The sequence below is a fragment of the Pinus tabuliformis genome, chromosome 9, assembly GCF_031772625.1.
Source record: "Pinus tabuliformis cultivar Carrire ecotype Pingquan chromosome 9, CPIR1, whole genome shotgun sequence".
In the NCBI taxonomy this organism is placed as follows: Eukaryota; Viridiplantae; Streptophyta; class Pinopsida; order Pinales; family Pinaceae; genus Pinus; species Pinus tabuliformis.
In genome coordinates, this window is record NC_142307.1 from 1,935,143,364 (window position 1) to 1,935,165,914 (window position 22,551).

Genomic DNA, 22,551 nt, shown 5'->3' on the forward strand with positions numbered 1-22,551 from the left:
GCACACATATTCGCCTCAGACTGTTTTGGCTCATCGGATGGAGGCATTCTTTCGGAAGGGAGACGTGGAGTGGGCGGTGGAGCTGTGTGCATCAGAGGCAGGGACTACAGGGCAGACCGTGCACCCAGAGATATAGTCCATCCTTGACCAGTATGCCATAGTATTTGGGGAGATTCCGCTAGAACAGCCACCAGACAGGGGGTTTGAGCACACCATTGAGCTTGAGCAGGGCATACAGGCAGTGATTACTACCCCCTATAGGCATCCCAAGGCCTATCGGGATGAGATTGAGTGGGCCATTCAGGAGTTGCTGGCTCTTGGGCATATTCGGCCGAGCACGAGTCCTTTTGCTTCTTCATTTGATTTCCAGTAGTGGCAGCAACACAACAGTTCTCCAGCAGCTTGGACATAGTTCAGAGAGAGGCCATTCCTTTGCTATTCTGAGTGTATTTCTTCACTTGCCTTGTGCAAGTCGAGGTGCTACCTGTCTGATCACCTCTTGTACTCTTTCCATTACTCAGTATAACAAAATGGCTTAGCATTTCTCTTTGCATTTCTTGAGTATCTGCTTATATTTCATGTTCACGTTATTATATGTTGTACCACTGTTATTTTTATCACTTTGAGTTTCCCGGTCACTATATCACAATGTTGCACACATCGCGATCGGGATTTAATCGGCGCCGGGAAAAAATCGGAAAAATCGTTAAAATCGGGAAAAAATCGGGAAAAAATCGGAAAAAATCGTTTGGCACAAAAATATTCATTTTTTTTCATTTTTTTTCAATTTTTTTAATATCTAAACCATCTACAACATAAAATAAATACATTGACACATAAATATGATAAAAAAACTAATATATAAGATGTTCAATATCATTTCTAGCGCTAAAATCACACATAACATTGAATCATGTCCTGAATAGTAAGTCCTGAGTCCCAAGTCCAACTCAGCCTCAAAATATCAACAAAAAATATGATAATGTATCTCATCATGTCATAATGTCATATACAATAAAATGAAAGTCTAATCCTATTGATTTCCTCTGCCCCTCTTGCGAGAATATGGCACAGCTTTCTCTTTCCCTCTAGATGTAGAAGCTGGTGCCTGTGGTGGTGGAAATGGCAGTGGAGTCTGACGTGCTCTAGAAGCTGAAGAACTAGTAGTAGCAGCTACAAGAGGCTGAGGTGGACGGAGACCACGTCCTCTACTGGTGGTAGTGGTAGCCCGGGTAGCCCGGGTAGGCGGTGTCACCTCCTCCTCCTGCTCCTCCAACTCCTCCTCCTCCTGCTCCTGCTCCTGCTCCTGCTCCTCCTCCTCCTCCTCCTCCTCCCCCTCCTCCTCCCCCTCATCCTGCACTAACCAATCCTCAGTGGGATCCATGAGAGGCCTCTCGGTCTCAACCCTCCATTCAGCAGTGGTGTCAATCCCATCCAATGAGATGGCTTCCGTATCAGGTGTCTTCTCTAGTTGTTTCACCCACAATCGAAGATTGTAGTAGACATAGACCATGTCATTAAGTCTATGGGACTCCAACCTGTACAAAGTTCATGAAATAATAAATTAATAATTAATATTATAAAAAAAATATTGTTTAAAACTTTAATGAATTCAAAAATTTATTTGGAAATTTGCAATATTTTAAATGTTTAAGTGTTAACCTATTGCGCTTCTTGTTGTGTATTTTTTCAAATACACTCCAATTGCGCTCACATCCCGAGGAGCTGCATGTTTGGCTGAGGATGCGCACGGCAAGATTTTGCAAAAGGGGTACTCTGCCACCATACATCTTCCACCATGCGTCTACAACAAAATTACAAAGAAAATTTTAAATAAACATAAGAAAAAAATGGAATTTGAAGAAACAATGAAATTTGAAACAAAGTTACAAAGTACATACTACAAACTAAAAAATACCTGGGATTTTAACCGTCCTATCATTGATAGCCATCTCAAAGCCAAATGTGCCACCTGACAACTTATATTGCTCAATTTGTCTAGAGACCTCCATACGTTCTTCTGGAGTTTTCACCATCTTCTGGACACAGGTTAATAATCCTTCCACGACCTCAACATCAAAATTAAACCCACATGCATAAGAAAATGCAGGGTTCAGGAAAAGGCCAGCAGCATGAATGGGACGATGGAGTGTGTTGTTCCATCGCTCATCAATGACCTTCCATAGAAGGAGTTGTCTCTGGAACCCATCATCTCCCTTGTCATCATAGTAGGACCGAATGGCTTCTTTGGCCCTATCCATGGCTTCATACAAATAGCCCATTGCGGGCTTCTCACCATCTACCAACCGAAGAACCTTTACCAAAGGTTCTGTGACAGCGCACACCTCCTGCACTCCCGCCCAGAAGTCTTCTTGGTATGAAACAAGTCTGCAGACGGCCTCTCCTTCTGGTTTGCGGCTCATTGGCGAAGAACGCCACTCCTCTGAAACAAACATTCTCTTCAAATCCCACATAGAATTCAAGAGGGATTGAAGAGATATGAAACTCGTCGCAAACCGTGTAATGGCGGGGCGCACCAACTCTTTGTTGTTGGTGCATTTTCTCATCAAGCTAAGCACAGATGTGTGATTGTAAATAAATTTTGTGATGGTTTTTGATGAGTCAACAGCCTCTTTGACAAAGGGAATTTTCCCTATGTCCTCTAACATCAAATCAATACAATGGGCAGCACAAGGTGTCCAAAATAAAGTAGGATGCCTGTCCATAAGCAATCTACCAGCAGCAACATAATTTGCAGCGTTGTCCGTTATGACTTGGACAACATTTTCTGCACCCACCTCCAAAATAAACACATCCAGCAAATCACATAAATTTTTTGCATCTTTGATTTGATGAGTTGCATCAACAGATTTGATAAACATAGTCCCCAAGGGACAACTAACCAAGAAGTTTATAAGGGTTCTCCCCTTTTGGTCAGTCCAACCATCTGACATAACAGTGCATCCTGTTTGTGCCCATGATGCCCTAAAATCCTCCAATCTTTGGGTGCAGTCACGCTTTTCATCTTGAAGAAGCCGGCCTCTGAAATCATGAAGAGAAGGGAGTTTGTACCCCGGGCCAACACTGGCAACAGCATCAAGAGTAGGTTGGAAAAATGGATTATTCCTTATAATGCTGAAAGGAATATCACTCCAGAGGAGAAATTTTGTCATCAACTTGTCAGCTTTTTCTTTTTCAGTTCTTTTCATCATTGAACCGATAGTTGGTTGTGAACCAGGTGTGGTTCGAGGAACAAAATATGATGATGCAGCAAACGGATTGACTGACGCTGCAGTAGAACCTGTGCCACTTGGCCCACTTCCTTCAACTGACCTTCTTAGTTGCCTTTTGAGTTCTTCTTTGGCGTCTCTAGTGTGCTCTAATTCTCCCAATGCTCTCATGGCTTTTTGGATAATTTCAGCATTTGTCTTTAGACAGGGCCCCACATCACGTCCAGGGATTTGTGCAAGGTGGAACTTCAACCTGTACACCCCCCGAATATTTCCTTTCCACACAACTTGCAAATCAAGTTTTGTCTATCATTCGGAGTTTTAGGGTCACCATATTCCCAGAAAGGATCCAATTTCCTTGGCATGTTTGTTTTTGAATTTTGAATTTGCAAACCTATGGAAAAATAAGGATTAGGAAATAGGAATTTAGGATTACATAAATGATAATAGTAAATAGTAAATACAAATTACAATTTAGCATTTGCAAAATTACAAGCTAATTATTTCCAAAATCCCAATTTCTAAACCCAAAAAACAATGAAAAATAAAAAAAAATAAACAATGTTTAAAGAAAATGAGAAAATAAAAAACAAAAATTGGTTCTCATAGTCATAACAAATAACCCATCCCAAATCAATGAAAAATTTCCAAAAATTCTTTAAAAACAATGAAAAACAAAGTTTTTAGAGAACCAAAACAAAAAAAATTTAATCTACATACCTGGTTTATGGACAAATTCGCGATCTTGGCTTGGATTCCTCCTAAAATCGGCTCCCACAAGCGACGGCAACCCTCTCCCTCCCTTCTTCTCCTTCTCCTCCTTCTCCTCCGCGGCGGACTGCTGAATGAATAAAATAAAAATCGAATTTCCATATAAAACGCCCGCTGCCCCCGTGCCCGGCGATTTTTTCCTTAAAAATCGCGATTTTTTCGAAAAAATCGCGATTTTTTAAAAAATCGCGATTTTTCGATAAAAATCGTTAAAAAAAATTTCCGCCGATTTTTTGGATAAAAATCGCGATTCGAATCGTCATTTTGAAAAAATCGCGATTTTCCGATTTTATCGCGATTAAATCGCGATGTGTGCAACACTGCTATATCTATCATTTGGACGTGTTTGGTTGGAGTTTGCTTGGGTTTGAGGGATATCCCGGAAACGGGATATTACACACGTAGGCTTGACGCTGAACCAAGGAGAGCCAGTGTAGAGGAGAAGCTGCCCTCACCTAGAAATCCGAAATTTCGCTGGGGAGCTGCTGGAACAGCCAAGGAAGGTTGACGCAGAAGCTCCAAGAGGCAAAAGAGACAACGCAGGGTTGGCGCAGAGCCTTTGAGGCCGACGCAAGGCCTACGTAGGGGCAGTGCAGAGATAGCCGGGGGTTTGCCATTTCTGTTGCTGGATCAGCCGGAAACTGCTGGGTGAAGTGAGGTAATCTCACTCAGTTTTTTGCCATTATATTTTTCTCTGTAACTGGATTGCTGGGAGGGCATCCAACATTGTATTCAGAACTACTACTTAATAATATAAAACCCTTAGAGTTGCTGCACCGGTTTTCCCGCATTGGGTTTTTCTGGGGACTATTTTGTCCAAAAATAATGATGTCCTATGTATCTTGTTCTTTGCTCAGTTTCTTGTTTCATGTAATCAAATTAAATTGGTGTAGGTTGCAGAAGTAATTTACTTTAGTATTATTCAGAAAATAACTTAATAATGTATATTAAAATCAAGTAGGTGAAGTAAATTCAGTTTTTCTATAGTAGGGGTTCCTTGAGAGTAGGAATTTTCACATACAGTCATATCAGTTCGCGTATGTATCTCAAAAAGTATTTCGTTGGAGCAAGAAAAGGGTGTCTCCATAGCAAAGGACATCACCAAGAATTGAAGAAGGAACATCTCATCTAGAAGCTCACATAAGCAAGGTCTATCTCTAGACAAGGAACGAAGAAGAAGGTCAAAGTGCTGGGGAGCAAAGTGCCGGAAGAAGGAAGACTAAGTGGCAGAGAACAAAGTGCAGAAAGGAGGAAGGACTTGACTTGTGCTTGGAGGACATCCTAGTTTAGGGTTGCTGTACAATGTTAGTTTTTGGTAGCATCGAATGTGCTCTAGCCATGAAAATTGGTGGAGAGGCTAAGGCACATAAATTCTAAAGAACCCATAAACCCTTTGGAGAAATTCCACCCGGACTGTATTTGGTTTGGCATTGATCAATAAAGAAGCTTCAATAAGAGAAACTTACCAAAGGGTTTTCCTCTCTAAGAGAGAGAGGTTTTGGCCTTGGTAGAGAGCCAACATTTGTGTTCTTGTCTTTATGTTTTTGGTAGCAGTTTGATGAAACACACACTCTAATAATAAGAAAGAGATCCAACTAAGATAATTGTAAAAGTGCTTCCCAAATTGTTATCATCTCAAGAAGAATCCTAATATACATACTAGCCCTTGATTCTTCAACATGGTATCGGAGCTAAGGTGACACATCAAGGAAAGGGCATCTCAAAAACACTCATCAAGGAAGGACATCTACAAAAGTTGAAGCATCAAGCCAAGAAGTCTCAATCACATCAAAGGACAAGAAGGTCTACCATCTAGCATTCATCAAGGAAGACTACAAAGCAAGAAGAAGAGCCTTACACAAAGGCACCTACAAGAAGAGCAAATCAAAGCAGGACCTACATCAAGCTACAAGTCATCAAGCAACTCTCATCATCAAGTCAAGTCCACTTGGAGAAAGCAACTTGAAGAACATCAAGATCTAAGGAAGGCAAGCCATCAAGTCTTCAAGGAGAAAGCAAGTCTACTACATCTCAAAATCTATCAAGTAAGTATATGTCCCCTTCTGAATATACATCAATGTCTTTTTGCAAGGAAAGCAATAAATTGGTAGGTACCAATAACTTTCTTGCATGGAAGAAGAGGACTGATTTACTTCTCAAGGAGAATGAACTCCTAGAACACATAAAAAAGAATGTTACTATTCCTGCTAAGGAACAAAATCAAGCCTTAGCCAAAGTACAATAAGGATGAGACGAGCTCAAAGGCTTCTAATAGAATCCATCAAAGACTCTCTCATTCCTTATGTCTCCAAACTTGAAACATCAAAAGAAATCTATGATAAACTAGTAGAGCTATTCTCAGTAAGCAAAGCTGAAGAAGTGATATCTCTTTGAAATGAGTTGTACAACATGAAGATATCAAAGGAAGACATAACTCCCTACTTCATGAAGATCTCTGAGATGAGGGATCAACTTCAAGAGCTAGGGGAAGTCATGTCTGATAGAGAAATGACAACGGTAGTACTCAATGGTCTTCTTGAGGATTGGGGCAACTTCACATCAAGCATATATGCCAAGAAGGAAGCCACCCCACTAAGTGAAATGTGGTCTCTATGCAAGATACAGGAAACAAGACTTAAAGCAAAGGAAGATGTGGGATCAAAGGAGCAAGCATTTGCTACCATGGCCAAGAGAAAGGGAAATTTTGGCAATTTGGTCCACGAAGAACAAATAAAAAAGATATGTCCAAAATCGAATGCTATGGATGCCAAGAATATGGACACTACAAAAGGAATTATCCTAAACTAAATAAGGACAACAACAACAAAAGAAAGAGGGAAGAAGCTCACATGACTCAAGAGGTGAAAGAAGAAGAAAAGAAGCAAAAGAAGGAAGATCCAGATCTCTACTATGACTAAGTCAAACTCTTTACTTAAAGTCTTCTTTCAAAGTTTTGAGTAGGATAGGAGCATGTAGGAATATAATAAAATTGCATGGCTAGAAACATCTTCTAGAATCTAGAAGCATGAAATACATAGAGTTCTAGATACTCATGTAGAAAGAGCATTTGTAAATGAGAACAAAATGCATGGTTATAAATATCTTCTAGGAGCATGGTAGATATAGCTCAAAATATTCATGTAGAAGGAGCATACCTAGAATAGGATCTTATCCACAATGAAATAAAATTGACCATGATTAAGAATCTTAGAAAACCTCCATCATCAAAAGGAAAGAAACATTTGTAGGGTAAGGGTCTTCAAGATCCTATGATGGAATCTTCAAAAGAAGATTCATAAACAAAAGTAGATGTCTCATTGGGAATCAAGAAAAGGATGATATGCAGGCAAGCTAAGATGAAGCAAGAAGGGCCACACCAAGGATAACCAAATGAAGCTAAGATGATCAAAGGAGAATCAAGATGAGGTATGTATGCATCAAAGTATAGTCATGTTATCATTTGTATATTATTGAGTCATGGGAATAGTTCTATAACATGATCAAGTAGGAAAAATCTCTTTCACCATTGACATATGTTGATTTGGGGTAGCATCGGATGTGCTCTAGCCACAAAATTTGGTGGAGAGGTTGGGGCATATGAGATCTCCAATACCCAGAAAGGGTTTGGGCAGATTCTAAACAGTTCAGGAAATATTAAAATAATTAATATTTTTAATGGAGTCCCTAAGTCTAAACATAGGGAAAATAAAATATTAATGTGGATTAATATGAAACTGTGTTAGAATGGTCCAAAAGACATGGATCAAGCCAGATCTAATTTTAGTCGTTGATTAGGGACTTAATCTCGGCCATTGATATGTCAACAGGAAAAGTATAAGAGGAGGCTTGAGGGTCACTTGGAGAACACACAAGAGTGATTAGTCATTCTATTCTCTATAGCGGGGTTTGCTAAGAGAGATAGAATCAATGATTGGGAGAGCAGTTGAGGGGCATTCAGTACAGCGAGATAGAGAGGCAGAGATAGTGTTGGGAGAGCAGTAGAGTAGCCGGAAAGAGAGACGCAGGAGCAGCCAGTGCTCACGCAGGGCCATGTAGAGGCAGCTAAGTGTTGCGCAGAGCACTAGAGAGGCTAGCATAGCTGACGCAGAGGCTCAGAGAGCTGACGCAGGGCCTCCTGGGGCTGACGCAGGCCAAGATAGGCTAACGCAGGGCCAACGCTGGGCTAGGAGAGGTTGACGCAGTCCAGATTGGGTAGACGCTGGGGTTTCTGGGGCAGATTGGTGCTGAGTAGCTGTTGGAAGGATTATCCAGGGTTTCAGCTAGTAGATTTGTCAGAAACTGAGAGGTATTACTGCCAAGGAAATTCTTTGTTGGGTAGGCTAGTTTCGGCACCCAGATTGTACTCTGATATTGCTTAATAAGAAAACCCTCAGATAGCTGCACTAGTTTTCCCGTATTGGGTTTTTCAAGGGACATTAGTCCAAAAATAATGGTGTCATATGGTGTGTTTGTTCTTGTTTGTTTTAGTTGCTGATCTGTAATATGTTGAGCATGCACTAATGTTTATCTTCAGTATTTACATTGTAAATAACTTGTTAAGGAAAATAACAAGTAGGTAGGAATAAACCAGATAAAGTGCATGGAGGGTTTCTAACTAAGTAAACTTAGAAACTTCAACAACATACTCGAAGGCATGTACTACAATGCAATGAAGGTCAACAAAAGAAAATATTCACATAAGGATTATAAGATTGCTAACTAAGAAGCAAGTAAAGAAGAAATGCTGACTAGTCCTAGAAGCAAGCAATGAAGAAGTGCTCTCACAAGGAGTAGAATGTGGTTGACCAATCTATCCAAGAAGAATCAAATGAAGAAAGAGATCAAGCATGTGAAGAACACCATGATCACCAAGAATCACTATCTGACAAGATACTTTGAAGACATCTCTCGAAAGAAGGCATGCCAACTCTGACAAAGGAAGAAAAAGATCAAAGGACCCTTGACACCTATGAAGGTCTTGGAGATATGAAAGGTGCAGATAACTGATTCTACTCTACAAAGATGTCATGATGAAGAAGCCATCCTAAAAAAGAATCATTTAATGTTGAAGCAATATCAGGATGAATTCATCAAGGGCTACTAGATCCATGGGAACAAGCAAGTACAAAGAAGCATCCATGTGAAGAGTAGTCTGAAGCATAGACGAGATGACAAAGAATGACCAGATGACAAGAGAACCTGATATATGACAAGAAGGCCACTTTCCACGAAGGAAGCAATGACATGACAAACTAGGAAGGAAAATGATCGATGGATGGTACCCTACCAAGAAGAAATTCGACCAAAGACTTAATGACATCAAAGGAAGGAAGGAGATCAAGCAGCTGGAGGACCCTCGAAGAAGAAGTTGTTGATGAATGGACAAGTCCCAGCTAAGAGGGAGTTATACAAGTTCCGAATTACAAAGGAACTTGGACAAGTACCTTGTTAGAGGATACTTGGGCATGTCTTCCTCAATTGAGAGGAAGAGATAGACACAACATTCTTGTCTTCACTTGGGAAGAAAGAATGGGAGGATTGGGTAATCATCTGGCATCTGATATTCTTTGAGGATATGTAGGGCATCCAAGACAAGAGCAGGCAATAGGACCGATATTCTTTGAGGGTTGGGAACCCAAATAAGAGTAGTCCTAGAAGGTCATACTCAGTGAACACCTAGGTGGGTATGTACCTTGAGAGACAATGACTAAGGTGTCTATAAGTCATTGGTCTCGCCAACATTGTGCTCTGATCTATTGAGAGATAGAGCTATCAGTCAAGGCCTTGCTGTGGAAACAATGTTGGTTTTTATGATGTTATAACAGATGGATTTCAAATTTGGTTTCTCTTATGTGAATTCTTCAAGATTGAAACATAGCCAAACACCTTGTAATGTTGGATGAATACCTCCCTAGTTAAGAGGGAGTGTTGAAGGAAATGTAACTAGGTTCGATCTTCATAAATGTACTTTTGATATTTGTACTTATTCAAGAAAAGAAATATTATTTTTATAATATATGTCAATGAGTTTCTTGCTCATTGAAATAGGTCTAGCACATGTTAAGTGTTATAGGTGAGTCAAGGAGTCAAAAGAAAATGTTGAAGACCTTAAGGGCATGTTACACCATGTATATAATTGTATTAGAGTCAAAAGGAATACCTCCAAGCAAAGTCAAAGTCATCTCCTTGCAACGAAAGCCTTCAAGCAGCAAAATGGTGAAGAAATAGACAAGTCGGCCTCAAGTCTTCATGTCGGCCTCAAGTCGGCTCAAAAGAAGGAGACAGACTCCTATATAAGGAGCCATTAGACCTCCTCAATGAAGAAGATCATGATCTCTGAAATATGCGAGAGAGGACGAGTAAAGGGTACCAAAAAGGAAAGTCTAAGGGTCTCCAAGTGCAGCAAAGAAGAAGGGAAGAAGAGCGAAGTTTTGGACTGTTTCTAGGGCTAGAAATAGTCACACGTGCGATGAAAAAGGAGGACTGTATGCGGGTATAACAGCAATAACATAATATCCAAGAATCCATCTTTGTTTGGGCTAGATCTTAGGCCTACAATGCCTCTCACTCAAGCGAAGAAATCCCTCTCTCAAGTGAAGATAAAAAGAGCCTAAACTACAAGCTAACTTGTCACACGTGTGAGAATTTAGGGCTGCTGTATAGTCATATCAGTTTGCATATATATCTCAAGAAGTATTTCGTTGGAGCAAGAAAAGGGTGTCTCCATAAGCAAAGGACATCACCAAGAATTGAAGAAGGAACATCTCATCTAGAAGCTCACATAAGCAAGGTCTATCTCTAGACAAGGAACGAAGAAGAAGGTCAAAGTGCTGGGGAGCAAAGTGCTGGAAGAAGGAAGACTAAGTGCCGAAGAACAAAGTGCAGAAAGGAGGAAGTACTTGACTTGCGCTTGGAGGACATCCTAGTCAAGGGTTTGGCATTGATACCTAAAGAAGCTTCAATAAGAGAAACTTGCCAAAGGGTTTTCCTCTCTAAGAGAGAGAGGTTTTGGCCCTGGCAGAGAGCCACCATTTGTGTTCTTGTCTTTATGTTTTTGGTAGCAGTTTGATGAAACACACACTCTAATAATGAGAAAGAGATCCAGCTAAGATAATTGTAGAAGTGCTTCACAAATTGTTATCATCTCAAGAAAAATCCTAATATACATACTAGCCCTTGATTATTTAGGAATTTTCCTCCAATTGATTGTGCAATTCCCAAGGTTGATCATCTGGTAGCATGCAATGCCTGTACACTCAAGAATTGTCTACAATTGATGTTACACTGCCTTGGAATCTCCACCACAGCTGGGGAACTCGAATTGTCTGCATGCACTAGCTATTTTATGCTGATTGATTAGTTAACTGGATGATCAATGAGTTAGAAAGCTGTGTCACTGCACAACTGGCCTTCCACTAGTTCTATCAATAGTTAGAACCAATTTAATTGAATACAAGTGGAAATAACTGACCTTGATTGCTACAAATTAGCAATCACACATGCTTAACTGAACTCCAAGCCCTCTAACTCGAATTTACTAAGTAAATTGAGTGACACAAGCCATGTCACACAAGTTAACTACCTCCAAGTTGTCTGTGGATGTGGAAATTCGAATTTTCTCAATTTGACCAAGGCAAAGTCAAATTGAGACTTTCTTGTTGCACTTCTCAACGTTCCCTCTTAGCAAGAAAGGGATTATCAACCACCCCTATCCTGCATCTGCAGAACTCGAACTTCCCTCTTGACAAGGCCTTCGTCAAGATGTCAACATCTTGTTTCTCTGTCGGAATGTATTGTAGCAACACTATCCGCCTTTGCACACAGTCTCGTAAATGATGATACCAAATATCTATATGCTTGGATCGATCATGAAATAACGGATTCTCAGAGAGCTTAATGAAACTTTGATTATTACAATAGATCACAATTGGATCCATTATCTAACCAAACAGTCCCACAAGTATCTTTCTCATCCAGATCACCTCACATGCTGCTTGACTTGCAGCCATGTATTCTGCTTCTGCCGAGCTGAGCGTCATTGATCTTTGCTTGCTGTTGTACCAGGAAACCACTGTGGACCTAACACTGAAAATTCCACTTGATGTACTTTTTCGGTCGAATGAAGTCCTTGCCCAATCTGCATGTGTGAAACCACACAAATTCACTCCCTCTGTTCGTCTATACCATAATCCATAATGGGTAGTGCCTTTGAGGGACCGTAAAACATGCTTAGTTGCCTTCCAATACAATTTGGTCGACCAAACCATCGCTTGGCTCACCTGGTTGACTGCGTAGCACATATTTGGTAGCATCCACCTCTTCACTTAAAGTGGCGGTCTCCTTCCTCCAGTTGGTCGCTAGAGGTGTCTCCATGGGCTTACAATTCTCCATGCGGAATCTCTGTAGTATCTCCTTGGCGTGCTTGCCTTGAGACAAACAATTCGCCATCGACTTGCCATACTTCCATTCCGAGGAAGTAGTGCATGAGTCCCATGTTTTTCATCTCAAATTCCCTTGCAAGATCCTCCTTGCAAGAGCTGATCAACTGCTCATTACCTGCTAATATTAAATCAACATATAAAACAATGATAAACAATTTACCTTCTACCAAAATATGATAGAGGTTCGCATCCGCTTCACTTTTGGTGAAGCCCAATCCTGTGAGCTAACTGTCGATCTTAGTGTACCAAGCTCAGGGTGCCTGTTTGAGATTGTACAATGTTCGCCTGAGTCTGCACACATGAGACTCCCGATCAAATGTCTCAAAACCTTTTGGTTGCTCGATGTACACCTCCTCCTCAATAACCCCATTAAGAAATGTTGTTTTTACATCCATCTGGTGGATCTTCCACCCCATTTGTATAGCTAGTGCAAGAATTGATGTAATGGATGAATACCTTGCTATGAGAGCAAAGGTTTCCTCATAGTCAATTCCCTCAACTTGAGAGAATCCTTTGGCCACAAATCTGGCCTTATACTTCTCTATGCTTCCATCTGTTGCATGCTTAACCTTGAAGATCCATCTCGAAGCCACAACTGATTTATTTGCCGCTCTTGCGACCTGTTGACCACTACGTGTCAACTACCCATAGCAGTACGCCCCCTTTTTTCGCAAAAGGGATAGCGCTTAATCGACATGTCCGTGCCATTCGACAATCATCATCAGCACGATCATGTTATGTTGTAAACCCAGTCTGCATGTGTAAATTGTAAATAATCTTAGTAGATCTGAGTCATGTATGTAAATTGCCTAGGCAAACCTAATTTTCTAGTGATAATCTACATTCCGGAAGGTTTTTTGTCTCACCGATCCATGATCGGCAGAGTTTTTCTTCAGCCTAACCACAAATCCGGAATGGATTTTGTCATTAGAATCTTAGGGGAATCCTAGTGTGCTTAGAGTCTATGTAAAAGTAATTTGGAAATAACTCTAACTATTTGGTTAGGTTATTACAAATTGCTTGATCTGCTAGATTATATTTGTGTCGTAGAACTGGGTGGTCTATGAGGGTCTATGTCAAATGGGTTTCCCCCTTAAGATGTAAAATTGTAAAAGTCATGATGTAAAGTGTCTTGAGGGTTAGAAAATGTTTTAATGTCCTCATAAATCCTAGGTCCTAGGGGATTTTTTCCAAAGGCTAAGTTCGAGGATCCGAAAAAAAATAAAATAATAATAATAATAATAATAAGAAGAAGTCAAAGTTTTGAGAAAATAAATGCAAAGTTTTAGTTTTTTAATATATTAAAATGCATTTAAAATTTCGACGGATGAGATTAAAAGGGATTTTGATCCTCATCGACGGTCGAGATTAGTTTGACATGGATCACTCGAACTAGCCGTTGGGAAATTTTCCTTTAAATAGGGTGTTAGGGGTCATTTGAGATCAGATTCGATCTGAGAGTCGTGTGTTAAAGAAAGCTCTCTTGTAGTCACTTTTTGTGCAATAAAGAAAGACTTTGGGGTTGGAAATTGCTGGTGTTACTCTTTTGGAAATGTTGTAAGATATTTTATTTTTCTGCATAATTTTATTTTCAGCCATTGATGATAGCTTGATGAAGATTGATTTAGACACAGGTATCTTGTCTGATCTCTGGGGTTTGAATGATAGTTTAATTTCTGAAATATAATGGCAAGTATCTCCATTTGATCTGAAATTTCACTGTTGTTTTCTCCCTCTATGTTAATGGTTGATTTAAGCTGTGCAGGATATTCTTAATTTTAAGCTTACCGGGCGTTAGGGGAACTTCTCGGCTAAACCTGCCAACTCCTGGATTGCGTTTTCTGAAAGAGCCTAGCCAGTTTTGATCCCGTGCTTATCATTTTTTTTTTAATGAATGCATGAAGGGTTTTCTGAAGTACCTCACATTAAATTTAAAATTCTGAAAATATTTCTGTGGCATATTGACAAATCTAGCTATTTAGAGCCTTTGAGCTGTAATTACTGTAATTATTTAGCTGGTTTAGGGTTTTTAGGTTTTCTTCCTTGCACATTTTATTTCTGGGTGTTCGGTTTTTTGCAGGTTGCAGGTACAAATTTTGAAAAATTTTCAGGGTTTTCCATTAGGCAACTAAAGTGGATTGATTTAAAACTTTTTACAATTTCTGAGGAAATTTCAAGGGTTTTCTGTTGCTGCCTGGAGGGTTTCTTTTTGCAGAAGGATTTCCAAATTTTGTTTCAGGTGTGCACTGTTCAAACCTTCCAGAATCGCATTACCTGCACCCATTTCCACGCATTGTCCAGAACCATATCCGCAATCCCTATCCACTACTCTTTTCTTATTGTCCATCGCTGTCATATACTTCCGGAACGTGCAAAATGAAACCTCTGCCATTCTCCACGCAGCATCATTCTGGCAGCTTCAGTTTTCCACTTCTCACCACAACCTCCACCTTTCTGCTGCTAAAAACCCTCACGATTAGCTGCTCCATCCAGCTCACACGTCCCTCAAAACCTTCACGTCGACCTGTACACTGCAAATTTTTTTTTATTGCTCCAGGTTCACCAGAATACCACACAGCCATATACAAGCGTTTCTGCCCATCCTCGCACCTGTATCCACTCAGCTATACGCTGGTCCAAAACCTCCATCCGCTGCTGCCATCCTCAGCGCAGCTCAGCTCCTCCCTCACGCTGGCACATCCACGCTCCTATCTAGCTCTGCGTTAAAGCCTTCAGTCGTCCGCTCCATTCTTAGCCACCTGCAAAACATAAAAAAAAAAACCACTCATGCAGTCTCCCTCATGCAGAATCAGCGCACTGCTATCCCTCCACTGCTGTCATACGTCCAAGCCTGCACACAAAAAAAAAAAACACATTTCGTTTAGGTTTTATGTGTATTTTTTTAGTTTTCATTTTCGTTTGGTTCAGATTAATTTAGTGTTCAGGGTAGCGTATTTCTTATTTTTTTTAGTTTTGTTTCAGTTAAAATTAATATTTTTAGTTTTAGTTTTAGATATACCTTAGTTCTTTTTAGTTTTAGATTTATTAAATTTTTGTTTTAGTTTTAGACTTAGATTTCTTTAAATTTAGATTTAATTTTGTTTAGATTTAGATTTTAATAATAAAAAAATCATAAAAATATAAAAGATTCAAATTTCCCTTTTCATTTGTTTTATTTAGTTTTCATTTAATTTACTTAGTTAACATTCATATTTTGTTTCATATATATTAGGTGTTTGTTTAGTTTTAGATTAGATTCTATTTAGATTTTAGTTTTATTTCATTTTAAGCTTACAAAATCATAAAAAAATATATATAAAATATAAAAAAATCATAAAAAGGTTTAAGTTTTAATGTTTTGGGTTCCATTTTTTTTTTATATTATTTTAGATCTATTTTTAGCAAAAAAATATAAAAAGTAAAAATCCCAAAAACATAAAAAGTTGATCCTTAGGCCTTTTTTAGAGTTTTGTTTTACAGTTTAGATTTTTAGATATTAGTTTTGTTTTATCTTAATCTTAGAATTTTATTTAAAAAATAAAAAAATTATAAAAATAAAAAATCATAAAAAGTTTTAAATTTTAGATTTTAATGGGTTCATATTTTGTTTTGATTTTTTTTAGATTTATTTGATTTTAGGATTAAATTTTAATAATTTTGAGTTTCATTTAGTTTACTTTAGTTTAATTTTGTTTTATTTGTATAAAAATATATAAAAATTAAAAATTTTTGAAAAACTTAATTAAAAATTGAAAATTCATTTTTGGTGACTTTTGTGGTATCTATGTTCCACTTTTCTATAGTTAAATGCACTTAAATTTTTATTTGAAGATTAGCTATATGAAAGTGGTAATTCGTTAGCATTTAAATTGTATGGTTGTTTAATGTATTAAATCTTTAGAAATTTAATTGCTAGATCATTATTGAAGCATTGAGTTTATTGAACATCTTGCATCGCTTGGGTTATTCGATGATAAATGGTTGTTTTACATGGTTTATATTTCTGCAACGTTCAATAAATAATCATTTAATCATTAACTCCATAAGGCACTGGTACATTAATTCCTAAAATCAATCAAGTACTGGTATCGCCTTGCTGTGTCTCCCAACCCAATTGGTCCATAGTTGGTCTTCCTTCATCCCATAGGGTCTACCCCCCTTAGCCTCGGGAGACGACTTAAACGGAGAGATTGGGGATCAGGGTGACAGCCCCCGGTTTGAGCGTTGTCGTGGCAATCTGTGCGACAACAGGACCACTTCGCAAACACTGTTCTTCATGATGGATTCATATTCTTCCACCATTGTATAAACCCAAATTGGTTGCTCAACTACTTCCTCAAAAGAGGATGGCTCAGTCTCTACCAGTGTTTTCAAAACCATTTTTAAAAACCGGTTACCGGTCTAACCGGCCGGTTAGCAAGGCCGCCGGTCTAAACCGGCCAAAAAACCCGATTGGAAAGGCCATTTTGCCATTTTTTTGCCCTAACCGGTGAAAACCGGCCGGTTTAGGATGGAACCGGCCGGTTTGTATCAAACCGGCCGGTTCTGTCCTAAACCGGCCGGTTTTAGGCACACCCACCGTAAAGTTAAAAAAGCATATTTTTCACTGTGTTTCAGGGGTTTTGGGGGGAAACTAAGGGTGTTTCAACCCTAACAATGTTGGCAATTAATGGTAATGTTAAATTCTTAAAGTAAAAGTGACATTTCCTTTAATTTTCATTTTCATCCTTTTACTTAAATTTTTAACATTACCATGAAATGACTCAGGATGTTTGAGAGTGGTTTCAACCTCATTGGATTTCATATGGAGAAACTAGAATTTTAGATTTCACTCAAAATTCAGCAGACTTAATGGTTTTCAGGATTTCATGGTTTGGGGGTAAACAATAAATGCAATCGGAGCTCCAAATGATGAGCAAAACTCCTGATCTAGATCCCATTGTGTTGGACGATATTGATCCAACATCAGAATGGGTGGAGGAGACTGAAGAACTTGTGTTTGAGGCTGATTTTGATATCGACATGGCTTTAGCGGGGGATGATGCAGATTATGTGGTGGCATCAGAACTAGGATCAGTAGCGGCATCAAGGAAAGGCAAAGAACCAATGGAAGGCACTAGTCATGCAGGTCGACAAACTCGTGCTTCCATTAGGTCCACTTCTATTGTCATTGGTGGCATTGATACTGAGGTTGCAGATCAGGCTGAGGCATCCTCAGACTCTGAACCAGATGATGTGTATGTAGCTCCTGATGATGATCTTGTGTCTAGTAGTGGTGATGAACTTGATGATTGATCATGTGTACACTGTAGACTTGTAGTAGGCCAATGGCCTCATAGCTTGCAGCATTGTTTTTGGACTTTATAGGCCATTTAGAGCCTCATTTCTTATGTATTTTGCTATTTTGTCGATGATATGTATTGTACTCGGTGCCATTTTGATATATTCACCTTTACATGGTATACAAATGAGCAAACTTTGCATATTTTGTCTCTATTGGCTTGGAATCATGGTTTTACATCTTAAAAATAGTTTTGTTTCATTAAAAATTAATTATTTAATGTATTTTTTTAAAACCGGTTCGTTTAGACCAAACCAGTCCCGGTTAGACCGGTTCTGGTCGGTAAACCGGTTCATTAGGTGGACCGGTCTGGTCACCGGTTCCGGTTTTAAAAACATTGGTCTCTACAAGGTCAGTCATTAGAGCCATGTAGCCAGTGTACCTCTCGGGTGACCTCCTTTGCCTGCGCAAATTTGAATGAGCTCCCACATTTTCCCTTACATCCTGCACCAATCTATCAACTTCCTTGGTTCTTTCTCTCCCTTCTTTGAATGGTTCTGCTTGAGTGGATGTCTGCACTCCTTGCTTCTCTATTTGTGGCTCCTCCACAACTTCCCGAGGCTCCTCCTTTGGAGCTAAAAGCTCCTTTTCTAGTGGGATCTGAAGCTCCCTCTCAAGAGAATACTACATTGCTTTCTTCTCATCAAATTTTACATCCCTTCACACAACTGTCATTCTGAGGGAAGGTAAGTACACACGGTAATTGTGTGGAGTTTCGGTGTAACCCACAAAAACTCCCAACTCTACTGTTGGTTCAAGCTTCTTCCTTGAATCTTTGGAGACATCGCAGTAAACAGAGGCTCCAAAAATTCTAAAGTGAGGCACATCCGGCTTCCTCCTCGAGAAAGCCTCCTCTGGTGTAATCATATGAAGAATCCGATGATGACTCTGTTTCTGCAAGTAGATTGCTATGTTACATGCCTATGCCCATAAATGCAGTGGTAGGCCTTGGTCATGCAGCATAGCTCTCACAGCGCCCACAATGCTACGGTTCTTTCTCTCAGCTACCCCATTCTGCTGTAGGTTGTGGGGTGTTGTCAGCTCTCTTTGAATGCCTTCCTTCGCACAGAACTCCTTGAAGTCATTCGAAACATACTCACTTCCATTGTTGCTTCTGAGAGCTTTCACCTTCTTGTCGATCTCTTTCTCAACTAATGCCTTGAACTCTACAAACTTTGAGAATGTCTCATCCTTCTTCTGCATGAAGAAGATCCAACACTTCCTTGAGAAATCATCAATTAAAATAACGTTGTACTTATGTCTAGCAGTTGAGGCTGTCGAGAAGGGTCCACAAGCATCAGAGTGGACTCTCTCCAAGACTGCATGTGCTTTGCTGTCTCAATCATGGAATGTGGACTCCACGTACTTCCCCAAGGTACAACCCTTGTAGACATCCTGCTACTCAAGTGCTCCTTTGTGGAGGCTAGTGGTTATTTGTTGCATAATTTTCAGGGCGCCATCATGCAAGTGGCCCAATGTCTTGTGCCATAGCTCACTAACATCACGACTCTACACTTTCTCTGCCATTCTACTTAATGCAACACAATCTTCCACATCCAACTTGTATAGGTTCTTCACCTGAACCCTGATCTGCTTCACCTATCTAATGGAAATGTCTTAGGAATGCTTTCCCTTTGCTGATGATCACATCATAACCATAGCCTTCCAAAATTGCTACAGAGATGAGATTCTTCTTTAGGCCTGGAACAAACATGACATCTTTGAGGCGAAGAGGGGATCCCGACTCCCTCTTAAAGGTTACTGTACTAGTCCCAGTAGCACTGTACCTTTCATCATGCCCAAGATCAATAAGCATCTGGAGATCTTTCTCCTCCAGGTCGCTGAAAAACTCTCTGCACCCTATCATGTGGATCAAGGCACCGAAATACAAATACCACACACTCCCCATCACAGTGCTGGCCATGCATGCGATAAGGGTGAAGTCTAGCTCAAACTGTGAAGCCAATGCCTCACCTACTACTTCTCTTGAATTCTTCTTGCTAGAATTTTTGTGTGGACACTTTGTAGCATAGTGCCCAAATTCATGACAATTAGAGCACTTAATTTTGGACAATTCTTTCTTCTTTCCCCCTTGGCTGGATTCTAGTTTGGTTTGAGACTTCTTCCCTTTTCCCTTCTTGCCCTTTCCAACCAATGCAAAATTTTCTTCATCCTCTGCTTTGGATGAAGTTCCATCCTAGTTATTTCTCCTAAACTCTTCTTGTACCAAGTCAAACCACAACCTTTCCCACTTTGGTAAATTTTCCCTTCCATTTACAGAGTCCTGGTAGCTATGCCAGGATTTTGGAAGGCCTAGAAGAGCTAGGCTCACTAGGTCCTCTTCTGCAACAATCACACCAACCCCTCCAAGATCATCCCAAACTTGTGTAAATTTGGTGAGATACTGTGAGATAGTATCATTCTTCTCCATTTTAATTTTTTGAAGTTTGTCTTTGAGGGCCAGTTTTCTATGATCACTGCTATTCTCGAACAACTCTATCAATGCCTTCCACATTGCAAAAGGAGTTTCTTTCCCATGGATATTTGAGACAATGTGGTCTCGCACTCCCAATATTATTCTCCTCGCCTTGGCTACATCATTCTTCTATTGGGCTAGGTTTTGTGCATCAACTGATCTGGGTTTTGCAATGTTTGTCTTGACATATTCCAACAATCTGTTGTCATCAAGCACCGCCTCCATGTGATCCTTCCATGCAATGAAATTCGAGCTGCCTTCCAAGGCATACTCTAATCTCAGCCCGTTGAAGGTCATTTTCCCGATCCTGAAGAAATCCTGCTACATTGAAGCTGCAAATTCGAACCTCTTGAGGAACAACTTCAAAATTCTTGTTCTAATGTGAATCTAGCTTTTATACCATGTAGAAATATGGTGATAGAATTGCAATTGCTCAAGAAGTTTGATCTAAAATCAAGAGACACAATCCTACTCTACTGATCTGCGGAATTTAATTCATAATTTAGAACAACAATCACACACATGCAATAAGAGAAACCACACATGCACAATATTTTTCTAGGGGAAAGAAACTGCTAAAACCCCCTTAAGCCTACTTGCATTAATCATATGAATAGAGAATGTATTACAATTGCTTGCTCGCTTTGAGCACAACCTGCAAGTGAATAACCTATCTCTCTACTCAATGAGAAGCTCTGACCCAAACTTAGTCAAATTTTGCCTCAGCTTGAGCCCCTATTTCCTTGCGCAAATCCCGAGGAATTAGGCCCCTATTATTTAGGAATTTTCCTCCAATTGATTGCAAAATTCCCAAGGTTGATCATCTAGTTACATGCAACACATGTACATAAGAATAGTCTACAACTGATGTTACACTGCCTTGGAATCTCCACCATACCTGGGGAATCTCTGCATGCACTAGCTATTTTAGCCTGATTGATTAGTTAATTGGATGATCATTGAGTTAAACTGCTATCCCATTGCACAACTAACCTTCCACTAGTTCTATCAACAATTAGAACTAGTTTAACTGAATACAACTGGAAATAACTGACCTTGATTGCTACAAATTAGCAATCACACATGCTTAACTGAACTCCAAGCTCTCTAACTTGAATTTACTGAGTAAACTGAGTAACACAAGCCATGTCACACAAGTTAACTACAATGTGCTGATGTGGAAATTCAAATTTTCTCAATTTGACCAAGGCAAAGTGAAATTGAGACTTTCTTGCTGCACTTCTCAACAAGATTTGACCAAGACCAGTTTACCTGTAGTCATTTGGTTTTATGTCAAACTTTGATCTAAACCCAACTAATTCATTAGAAGCAAAGAAGCATTCGAGCTTTTTCTCACTCATCAATAGCATAACACAACATAGAAGACTTCCTCATGTTAATTTCCATGTCTGTAGCTTTACAGTAGGTATCTGAATCATGTTCAGACAACTAATTTCCCATAAAGATCCATGGCCAAAAATCATAATGTCACAACAAAAAGAAGATGAGAAAGAACCAATGAATTATAAATATTTATTTTTCTTAGAGCTCGTTTTCACATCACATTCTTAATCAACATACTTAGGCCTTCAACAACGCAACTACCAATAAGAAAATAAAAGGAGAAAGTGGATAACTTTTCCTTAATCCCTGGGAAGCATTAGAGAACCCTGAAAGTGGAGCCAATTATTGACAAAGCAAAAGAAGCATACCTAAGACATCTCATAATCTAATCAACAAATTGCAAATTCATTCCAAGTTGACACAGAAGCAATCTGAGGTATAACTGATTCACTTTGTTGTATGCTTTTGCAAGATCCAGTTTCATCTTAACAGATGGCATCTTCTTGCATTCAATTAACTGCATAGCTTCCTGGGCCGAAGCCACCACATCATGAATCTGTCTATTGAAAAGGCACCCAAATTGTTCTTCTGATATTACAACTGAGAGAATACCTTTCAGGCTATTGGCCGTGATCTTGAAATCGTTAAAGAATAATGGCTCCTGGCTTTTCAGAGTGAGAGCTATAAAAGATTGAGTTATTAACTCCTAAAATCTTCCTGGAACATTTGGATTCCTCAACTTGTTTCAAGAGATCATCTTTCACCAGATCAACAAAACTTGTGTAGAATTCTACAGTCCATCCATCTGGCCTAGTGTTGAAAAATCTAGGGGGCAACATGTGTAGGTGATTTCTCTTACTTTGATAACTGCTTGTGATGTATTTTTACTGTACTTGGTTAACTTCTTCTTTCCTTTATTATTAGTGTTCTCTATCATCAAACAACTGC

At 39.4% G+C, this 22,551-nt stretch overlaps 2 protein-coding genes across 8 annotated transcripts in view; one reads left to right on the forward strand and one right to left on the reverse strand.

Annotated features, from left to right (window-relative positions):
• The window catches only part of LOC149156703 (Methyltransferase MT-A70 family protein), a 300,777-nt gene that overhangs the window by 193,598 nt on the left and 84,628 nt on the right, over positions 1–22,551 (forward strand). The window lies entirely within an intron of this gene.
• On the reverse strand, positions 844–14,834 carry LOC149156704 (uncharacterized). The gene is made up of 4 exons (XM_089439499.1): positions 14,717–14,834; positions 1,919–2,788; positions 1,663–1,804; positions 844–1,538 (listed from the first exon to the last, which is right to left on the reverse strand). The coding sequence occupies exons 1-4, from the start codon at positions 14,832–14,834 to the stop codon at positions 1,034–1,036; spliced, it is 1,635 nt and encodes a 544-aa protein (XP_089295625.1). The 3' UTR covers positions 844–1,033.